Here is a 10,437-nt window from a genome sequence, read left to right as displayed (position 1 = left end):
TCTTTCCCTCGTTTGAGGTTTTCTACGTCAGATAAACGGTTCCACTAAACACATTTCAGAAATAACCAAGTACGTACTTTATTTACCTGAATTGAAGGCTACTCTGAATTGAAGTTGACCCTTCTAGTAATTAGATTCTAGACACATACAATTTATAAAAGTTTTATTTTTCCATGTATCAAATCTAATTATTAGAGGGTCATCTTAAATTTGTTCCCCCAGCAGTTGCAGTAGGGAAAACTGTTGCAGTCAGCATGGTGGCAGGCAATGGGGGAAGTCAACAGGCCTGACCCCTGCCTCTTGCCAGTCAACAATTTACCCCCTGTTGCCTGTCCCGTCCCCCTCCTCCTCCCACTGCTTGTTCCTTTCTCCCTCTCCAGTGCCACGTCATGGCTGGAATCATAGACACAGCAGACATCTGCCCCACCCACCTCGTACTCAAATGCAAGATGAATGGCTTCTCCCTCCCCACACCTGCCCCATGTTAAGTGTGGAAAAAAAACAAACACCTCATCTTGGATTCAAATAAATATGACATTACAGACAATTCGAGTACCTAATATTTCCACTTCTAATTCGGAGGTGTTTTATAGACCCTGGATCTATAATGAAGCACTGAAAAGCTCCTTACTTATTTAAAAATCTACTCCAGAAGGTGACTCGAACAATGTTTTTGTATGAGAGATTATCCATTTTTAAGACAAAAGATTAACTGAGAAAACATAACATACTTTTCCTTCATATAATACTCTTCCGGATGTTTGCTGTGTAGCTCCAGAAGAGCCAACAACATCACCAATCTTGACCCATCTTCCTTCACTAACACTCCATTGATAGGCTTCAACTTTCCCACCATCTTTAATTAGTCGTGTCTGTCCATCTCTTGTTCCTTGAAATATAAAAGAACACAATTATATGGAGTAGAGAAATAAAGTAGTCTAGTAGCCTCCACTTTCTTTTTCCCGTCAAGCAAATAATCTAAAGCACTTCAGCCATATTCTAACTTTTCTTCTCCAGAAATTCATCTCAGAAATTTTTAAAGCTAAAATACAAAAGCCATATAAGAACAGGAGAACAGCAAAGTACTACACATTGGAATAAAATAGAAGGAGCGTGAAAATAATTTTAGGGTAGCCATATATTAATATCTGCGAAGGATAATACAGGGACTAGAGAGACGGTTCCTGATAACTCACTATTTCCCCAAGCAGATAACAAGTAAGGGAGAAAGTAACTCTTGTTACTCTCACCCTCCTTTTGTAAGGAGCAGAGGTTAGCAAACTTCTACCATTTAGAGATAGGAGTCATGGGTTAAGGCCAGAGGCACTTTACTTCCCTTCAAGAAAGTCAACTTTCTGCTTAAGGGTTCCCCTGACTTTCACTGTTTTCTTATAGACCTTCACTTTAACTTGAATTAGAGTAAACGTAAGATTAAATTGGTGCCATAAAAATGTTAGTTTTTTTGCTTCCACACTCATGATCTGAAAGTATTAAGCTACTTTATTTTTCTTTTTAGGGAAAAACACCAAACAAAAGTAGCCCCTTACTAAGTTATACTACATTACAAAAACTACTGCACTGTTTCATAAGGCAGCTATTAACCGGCAATTTTAAATGCAACCATTTAATATTCCTCTACTACTTAAGAGAAACATAAACATTCTTTACCATCTAAATAAATGCTCATAACATACAACATTTATTACAAACAGAGCTGAGTCTTCACCATACATCAGTGAAAAACTAGAGTTGTATTTTCCATGATATCAAGTGATCAAGACCTTCTCCCATCCATAGGAAAGATGAAAATCTTCATGATACAAACCCAGATGCTCTCTCCCTCTCTCTCTATATGTCTATAAAGGAACAGAGGCATTTACCTGGATCTTTCAGATGTTCTCTTCCAGGAAGATCATCGGCATTAATGTCTCCTAAGTCACCAGTCTTAGGGTCAATTGTAGCTTGGGAAAGCTCATTTTCAAAAGCTTGAATTTCATCAGCACTTGCTATGCGTTCCAAAGACTCTGTAAATACTCGAATGATTCCATCACTTGAGAGAGAGACAGAGAAAGACAGAACCACATATTTAGAAATAACATTTCCATCACTTAAATGTCAAAGCGATTATGTTCATGGAATACAGTATTTGGAACCTGTGGCTAGCATTTTCTAAGAAAGGAAAAAACTGTATCTGCTACCTAAAAAATTAAATTCTCATGCTCGTAGCAGTTTATCATTAGAAGAAATAAGTAGACAAATTAAACAAAAGGTGCTATTTTGAGGTTGAAGGCAAGACAGAAAATTTTTGTGTCTCAGTTTCCACAAAGAGCAATTGCTAGCATATTTATGGGATTATAATTAAATGTCTGCATTGCCAAGGCATTGAGTCTCCTGTAGCTCATGAACAATAAGAAAGTCATCTGCTGAAGCATATAGATGGTAATTAATATTATATGGCTGTCCAACCTATAGGCAACCAGGGGCTGCACAAAGCCCAAACTGCAGACCCAGAGGTTGTAAATCATGTAATCTGCAGGCCATGCACTGGGATGCATAGACCGCCTCCCTTCCCTACCCATGCCACACAGGCAATTCAGCTCCCAGCCTCCCAGCTGTGCATACCCCAAGGGCAGCCCTTCCCCACCATACAGGCATCTTTACTCTCCTTGCAGTTGCATGGGCTACCCACATGGAGAGCAGGCAGCCTTGTAGGCCTGTGAGAAGCAGCTAGCATTTGCTTCGGATTCGGCTGATTTGGGGGACAGCGATTCAAATCACTGTCCCAAGTCGATTCAGCCAAATCCGATTCGGAGATTCAGCTGCCACTGAATTAGCAGAATCTCTGAATCAAACAGGCCCCATCCCCCGCCCACTCTCCCAGCCCCAGGGTCCCAGCACTTAAAATTTAAAAAAAGAAGAAAAGCCCTGCACTCAACAGCTCCTGCCAAGCCAGGGGGCAATCCCCACTGCCCCGCAGTGCATGGGGGTCTCTGCCACAAGCCCCGAGAAGCCCTGACGGCCACTGCAGGAGCCGGTGAGTGTGGGACTTTAAAAAAAGAGCAGGGACACTGGGGCGGGCAGGGCAGCAATCAATGGGGCAGGGAGAGTGGGCGGGGGATAGGGGCTCATAGCAGAGCCCCCCCACACAGCTCAGGGCAGTGGGGGGCAGCAGGGATTGCCCCTCTCCCTTCCCCCCGCCTGGCAAGAGCCGGTGAGTACAGGGCACTTTTTAAATTTTTTTTGTTTTTGTTTTTTTTTTTTGTTTGTTTTTAAAAGAGCCTGGATGCTGGTGCCAGGCAGGGCAGCCATTGATGGGGCTGGGGGAACAGGCAGGGGATGAGGCCTGTCAGGGGTCCCCCCCATGGTGTCCCGCACCCCACACACACACACACACTTACCAGCACAGAGTCCTGGTCCAGCTCCCTGCAGGGCCGAGCAGGGACTGCCCGAACCTCCCCAAATCTTTTCCGAATCGATTCGAAAAGCTTCAAATAGATTTGGACCTTTTTACTGGTCTCCCTATTCAATATGGATTCAGAGATTCGGCCGCCAAATCAAATCAGCACCCAAAGCTTCGCACAGGCCCACAGCCTTGTTCCCTCTTCTGTTGCACAAGTACAATGCGAGTAGCCCAGCCTCTTCCCCTGCAGCACCTGTGCTGTACACATTCCAGCCCCCTCTCTCCATACTGCCATGTCCCCAGGAGTGGGAGCAGGAAGTACAACACAGAGGGGGAAACCCAAAGAACCTGGCAGCTGAACCAGAAGCAACTCATGTGGGATGGCATCCAGATAGAAGCTGCTGGGACTGCATGCAGCCCACACTGCCAGTTGGACAGTTTGGAATATTATATAAAAAACACTGAAGTGAGACATTTTACCTGTTCTTTTGATATGAGAAAACAAGTATATGATGCATACACTTAGACAAGTATTTTTCCAATTTAGATAACTACAAAATACAGGTAGAATGGATTCTGGGTACCTTGCACCAACCACAATGTCACCATTGTCCAACACGCAGCAACACCAGACAGACTGAGCTGGAAGTCTGATTGTCTGAGCACATTCCCCTTGCTTCCAAATTCTAAGTGTTCTGTCCTCTCCAGTGGTTACAAAATCTAGAAGAGATGATTTCGTTAATTTTTTGTTTTGTTTTTAATATCAGGGTACAAAATAGCTTTATGCAAGCAAGCATCTAGCACTTATTCAAGAAACAGAAGTGATTCTTTAAACAATTAAATACTTCTCCCAGTTCCTTAAAGAAATATACAAGAAAAAAAAGATAAACATCAAAATGACATTATACATCTTCCAAGGAGAGAGAGAGAGAGAGAGAGAGAGAGAGTGTGTGTGTGTGTGTGTGTGTGTAAACAGTGGTGGAATCAGGGAAGGTAAACTTATGCACCAGACAGACATCTTAAGTTCCCTTCTCAGGGCTCTAACAAAGCACAAAATAATTTTGCCTTTATCAGGGCCTTGTCTTATCTCGAGTCTCCAGGGTTTCACAATCCTTGCACATCACCTCCTCCCTCTCAACCCCTCTGCACCAAACTGAAAACTGGTTCCTACTTCCCACAGGTACAGAACACATCCCCCCCCTCCTTCCCTCAAGCCCCTTCATTGATCTTGGGTCTTTTCTATCGTCCTCTCTGCCACAAAGGGGCACATGGAGCAAGCATATAGTTTTACAGTCCATCCAGTTCTCCGTGAACTTCAGCCTCATTTATTTTTTGAGATGCTCTGAACTCAGTGTTCAGAATCATTTTTCCTTCAGCAACAAGCTAACGCTGTACACCATCCATCTCAAAGAAAGCTATAAAAATGGAATCTTGAATAACAAACTCATATTGTGCAAGGGCAAATACTACCACTCAATCTGAAAAGCTACCTTGCTATTTTACTTTGGAATGAGTCTTGTAAACTCCACAAGCGTCCTACCTTTACTTTGAGGGAACACAGATATGCTGTATATATAATTTGTATGCCCATAATAAACTTGTAGACACTCGCCAGAGACCTGCCACCTTCGAATACTTGCATCATTAGCGCAGGAAAGAAATTCTGTTTCACTGAGAATAGCTAAACCTCTCACACAATCTTCATGACCTTTATAAGAGAGAGAAAATTGAATGAATAAAATTACTGTTTTCATTAACAGCAATCTAACATACCTATATTTTTTGCAACCTCATATCTATAGAGACTGGTATTCCTTAAGGATACAACTTTCAAAAGCTGCTCTGCTCAGTGTTTTCTGAAAATCAGTTACTTTTAAGGGGGTCACAAGTAGGTTACCCAAAATGACTAGACACTTATGAAAGCCTTGGTCTAAGAATTACATTTTCTCAAACCAGTTCACTTATACACGCATTATAACTGCTTATTGTATTTGCAAATGCCATCCTTTTGGTCTAAACCCTTACCGGTGAATGTTCTCTCACATCTGCCTGCCTTCCATAGTTTAATAGTTTTGTCAGCTGAGCCAGTCAACATTAATCCCTGTTCAGGCAGTATCTTCACTGCCCATACTGCAGCAGTATGACCCTGTGAACAACACCACAATGTTAGACCTACCACAGATCAAATGTACACAAGATGCTTAATTATTTATTGTCCAATACTCTTGCAGAACAACTATACCTGTAGTGTCATCATGCATTTGTCATTCAACCAGACTTTAGCAGTTGTATCCCACGATCCACTAAGTAAGGTGCCAAATTTCCCAGATGAAAGGCTGCAAACTGGAACAAACATTCAGATCAATACTGACAAAGCTGGATTGCAGAAAATTATCTCCAGCCTTACTCCAATTATATATGGAAAAAGGTTTTCCCACATTAGCAACATATTCATATAGCTTGCTTTTTTGTTGTTTTTTAAAGAGACACTTCTAAAGTTAGTTTGTTCTGGGTAACAGTTTAAAATTGGAAAAGAAACTACAACTAGGAGGCCTTTTGAAATGTGCCCTTGAAGTTTCGCCATCTATTCATGAGTTCCTATCCCCTCACAATCCTGATTCCAAAAAACCCATGATTATTCTGATGTTCTCCAAAAATAGCAGTCCCTAGCAAAAGCACTCAGGTCACCTGGTCACTTTCTGGTACTCCTGCAAAAAGCGCATATACAGAACCTATGAGCATTCCGTCCACCATTTAAAACTCAACCCCCAACAATTTGCATGCATTTAAAATGGAAATACCAACATAAAGAATCAAAATTATTTTATTCGTGTAATGATATGAAGTTATTTTTCACAATCTGTCTGTTCCATATGTCTATATTAAAGACAACTTCCTCCGGTAATGCCACCTTCACTGCACTACAGGAATATCATTCATCACTAGAAGTATTGCTGTTGACAGCTGCAGTGAAAAAGTGCTGTTTAGAAGGAAAGTTCCCCGCAGCAAGGACTGTCATTTTGTTTTGGCTTTAAAGTGCCTAGAAGAGTCCTAATATGTACCAAACACTTACACAATTCACAGAGAAACCAAGCTAAACAAATCAAAATTACTAAACTTATCGATACAAGTTAAAGACATATTTACAACCTCATCTGCATCAACTCCCAATTCGAAACTCCAGACAACAAAACCCCCAAACAGGAATGATAATTACCTGTGTTTTTGTGCCCCTTTAGAACATAGAGTGGAGTTGGGCTGTCCACTGTGAAGATGCAAATATTATGGTCATTGCCACCTGTCGCAATTAGTCCACGAGGATAGAGGTCACTTGGAGGTATGATGCACACACAGGATACAAAATTGGAATGGCCACTCATACAGTGCACTTCAGTAAAACCCCTGTTAATACTAAACAGACATAAACTAATAAGTTTACATTTACAGCCATAACAAAAAATTACTCATTTGAAAAATCTAAATGACAAAATATATTTATATTTCAAACTCATGTTTTCATAATTTTACTTTGGGTTAAAGTTGTTCGAGGTGGCTTATACAGAAGACACTAAGTGACTCAAGGAGAAGAAAAAAAAAAAAGAAGAAAAAAGTACTGATGAAAAAAAGCCAAGTTTCCAAATTCTAAACAGCTCAGAGTAGAATTTCTTTTTGCATCATGCAGCGTGCGAGTCCCAAGTCTACTTTGAAAACCACTGGCAAGTGCTTACACAGGCTGAAAACCACCACTGAAATATAGAAAGTGGTTTGTTACTGAAATGTATTGGTCAGAAATCACTATACTTAATCTTTTACCACAGGCACCATTCTGCCCTAAAATCAGCCCAGCAAAACTTTGGGAGGGCTGAGGATGGGTGCATATCCTAGTAGGGAAACTGATTTTCTGCTCTGGAAAAGCAGCAAGGCCAGTTCTATTCAGGCAGCGCCCAGGCCTATTTGATATGTCCTGATGTCATAGGTCTCGGCCCATCATAAGCCCCACTTTGGAAGTGAGGCTACTGCAGACATAGCAATTGCTTGGGACAACAAAAAAGAAAACAGGAATGGGAGTGAGGCCATAGACTAAGAATCAGGACAGGGACTTTCAACCTTTTTCAACCATTGTACCCGCAGGCATCCAGACACAGAGCAGAGCAGGGTACCCTGGCCGCTGAGCCAGGAGGGGCAGGGGGTACGTGTAGCTGGATGCCAAGCAGGGGGAAGGGGGTGGCAAAGGGCAGAACACAGAGCAGGGGGTGGGGGGTGGAGTGGTGAGCAGCATGGCCCTGCTCTCATTCTGCCCCGGCCCCATGAGGCAGCAGTGTGGGATGGCGATGCTTCATCCCCACCCACCCCTGCAAGCCCCCTGGGACCTTTCAAAATACCCCCTGAATTAGGGTATCGAAAGTGGACACCGAACAGAGGACACCAGTCAGTGCCCACTGGCCCCTGAAGGAGCAGAGGGAGCCTGTCAGTGGACTTCCTGGGCACTGCCTGCCTGCACCTTTTTGGTTATGCACTTCCCATCCACAGCCCCACCAAGTCCTGGGACCTCCTGGACAACACCCCCAGCTCAGCTGGCCATCCATACAAACAGGAAGGAGGCTGGGGCCAGGAGGACTCTGGCAAGTGTGGGGCTGTTTTCTTAGAACTCCTCCGCTCATGTCTGGGCAGTTTCACTGTACAGCATCCACAGGCCAGCAGAATCCCTTGACACAGGCACACATGAGCCAGCAAGTCATCCGACTCTCTGGACACTTCCTCAATACAGATGGCTTTGCTGCTTTTCCAGAGCAGAAAAAACTGGTGTGTATCATATACATATGATGCACGCACGCACGCACACACAAAGACACGACGATAAGTGCATGCAGACAACTCCAGCGGTAATGACCACCTCCCCCGGTACCCGGCACTAGTCCCGCCAAGCAGGTGCGGCCCCTGCCCACACACCGGGAGGAGAGACGCACACAAGACGACCGAGCGGCTCCTGGGCCCCGCCGCCCCACACCCAGCCCGGCTCGGCCCCACCCCGCTCTGCTCTCACCCGCCGGGCGCCCAGAGCCGGGCTGTGCGATCCCGCGACACCGACACGAAGCCGTCGGGCGGGAAGAGGCCGCAGCTCAGGCCCCGCACGTCCAGCTCGTGCCCCATCCGCGCGCAGCGCCGGAAGCCGCCATCAGCTCGCGCCGGAAAGGACGTAACCGCCACCCCAATCCCCCGCCACTACACAGTAGAAGCAGAGACTACATCTCCCAGCAGCCCCCGCGCCACGAGCCTTCCGCGAGACTCCCCGCTCCTCACGTTCGGCCGAAAGGACGGCACGCGGGATTTCTACATGTCGCGAGAGCCGCCAAGCGCGGGCGGTGATTGGCTGCGGGTAGGGTGGGGCGGGGCAGATGGTTGCCGGGAGACCGCTTCGTGCATTCAACTGCTGCTCGGGCGTGGGGCCCAGCGGGTGAGGCTGCGCTCGCGGGGTCTACTGCTGCTCCCCCTCCTGGGCGGGGCCAGGCTGCGCCGCGTATCCGATCCCGTTCCCATCCCCCCGTCACCGTCACTCACCCTCAATGCCTCCAGCCGCTTCTCGTGCCGCTTCCCCTGGGTCCCAGCGCAGTGCCGCCTCAGATCCTCCCCCCGTTGCTTCTAGACCTGGTCCTCAATCGGGGGCCGCAGCACCGGGGACTGGGATCTTTGCGGGGGGACCAAAGATAAACGAAGCCCTCCGTGTGTTGCCAACAGCTGGGACCGCAGCCAGGCAGCATGTTGTCACCCTGTGGTTTCCTGCGCCTTGTGTCAGGGTTTATCTTGAGAATCACATTTGCTCCCCTCCTGCGGTGCCCCACAGTACCCTTTCAGAGGAGCCCCGGGCCCTGTAGCACCCTGGTTTGAGTGTCGCTGCTCTGGGGTATTTGCACCCGGATCATCTCTTTTGACTCCAAGGTTGGGACCTGCTGATCTGGAGGGATGCGCGAACCAAACAGATCATCTCGTCTGAGTTTTTGTTTCGTTTGCGCGTCCTTGTAGATGGGCGGTTCCCAACCGTGGGGTCACGATGCCATTTGATACGTGCCGATAAAAAAATGGGTTTGCAAAGATGCTCCACAGTGTTGGACAGTTAGGATGAAAATGGCAGGAAGAGCGCGGGGAATGGCGGGGTTCCCCTTGCAGGCGGGCAGGGCTCCAGCGGCTGCTTGGGGCTGGGAAGAGCAGGAAGAGGATGATCAGGCAGGGTGATTATGTGCATGTGCACCTGCACATGTGCACGTGGCAGCCAGGCAGCATGGAAAGCAGTGCCCGCAGCTCCCTCCAAGTCCATGCTGGGGTGCAGATTGAGGCCTCCATGGTAAGGGAGGGAAGGACTGGGGCAGGGCTGGGGCTGGAGGTGCTGCTCAGCTGGGCTGGTGGCCCAGGGCAGGGGGGATGTAGGGCCCGGTTTGGGGAGCAGGATTGAGCCACGGGGAGCTCGTCCAGGGAGCGGGGGGGGGGGGGGGGGGGGGGGAGGGGGGGGTGCCCCCCTGCCACTGCCGCACTCCTGTGGAGGGTGGCACAGGGGGGCACGTGCCCTCCAAATTTGTTTGCAGGGGGCACAACTCCATGCCGCCACTACCACTGCTTTCAGGCAGGCAGGGAGTACCTCACAATGAGAGTGCAGCCAGCATCAGGGTTCCCCACAGCAGCACTGAGCCTCTCCACCCCGCTGTTCTCCTGAACCGGTCCGCCTGCTGGGCTCTGGAGGCCTCCAGGGAGAAAGTAGCAGGGCAGGGAGCCCTGAGCCCACAGTGGGCAGCCCACATCCTTCCCTCGCCCCGGGCTCCACTCCTGCCATGCTGCCTGTGGGGGGAGGGGATGTTGATCTTGTCTACATTGCTTTGGGGTTGCAAAAAATTTAAATTTCCAGCGTTTAAGTGGGGTCACGCTGAGGAAAAGATTGGGAAGCCCTGCTCTAGATTAATGATTCTCAGGCAGGGTGCTGCAGTGTTAGCATTGTTTGGCATATGTGACACGTAAGATCGGGTCCGGGGGGGCACATGCCACCCATG

The 10,437-nt window shown here is 47.3% G+C and overlaps 2 protein-coding genes across 5 annotated transcripts in view; one reads left to right on the top strand and one right to left on the bottom strand.

Annotated features, from left to right (window-relative positions):
• PLAA (phospholipase A2 activating protein) overlaps positions 1 to 8,592 on the bottom strand; it is a 22,067-nt gene extending 13,475 nt beyond the window's left edge. Inside the window, exons 1-8 of one of the 2 annotated variants that reach the window (XM_025206972.1) lie at positions 8,445 to 8,592; positions 6,618 to 6,811; positions 5,643 to 5,743; positions 5,426 to 5,546; positions 4,941 to 5,108; positions 3,985 to 4,120; positions 1,881 to 2,050; positions 732 to 889 (exon numbers count right to left, since the gene is read on the bottom strand). In XM_025206972.1, the coding sequence (XP_025062757.1) occupies positions 732 to 889; positions 1,881 to 2,050; positions 3,985 to 4,120; positions 4,941 to 5,108; positions 5,426 to 5,546; positions 5,643 to 5,743; positions 6,618 to 6,811; positions 8,445 to 8,551 (1,155 nt within the window). In that variant the 5' untranslated portion in view covers positions 8,552 to 8,592. The remainder of the gene's footprint in view (positions 1 to 731; positions 890 to 1,880; positions 2,051 to 3,984; positions 4,121 to 4,940; positions 5,109 to 5,425; positions 5,547 to 5,642; positions 5,744 to 6,617; positions 6,812 to 8,444) is intronic. The other variant, XM_025206973.1, reaches the window with a different exon arrangement.
• Positions 8,593 to 8,788: 196 nt separating this feature from the next.
• Positions 8,789 to 10,437, top strand: part of IFT74 (intraflagellar transport 74) — an 82,681-nt gene continuing 81,032 nt past the window's right edge. For 2 of the 3 annotated variants that reach the window (XM_025206961.1, XM_006026077.3), the window contains exon 1: positions 8,789 to 8,855. The gene's annotated coding sequence lies outside the window, so the exon portion shown is untranslated. Of the gene's footprint in view, positions 8,856 to 9,632; positions 9,741 to 10,437 lie in introns of those variants that run through there. The other variant, XM_006026078.3, reaches the window with a different exon arrangement.

The sequence above is a fragment of the Alligator sinensis genome, unplaced genomic scaffold, assembly GCF_000455745.1.
Source record: "Alligator sinensis unplaced genomic scaffold, ASM45574v1 scaffold940_1, whole genome shotgun sequence".
NCBI lineage: Eukaryota > Metazoa > Chordata > Crocodylia > Alligatoridae > Alligator > Alligator sinensis.
The sequence above is the reverse complement of the archived record's forward strand: the minus strand, read 5'-3'. Positions and strand labels throughout refer to the sequence as shown.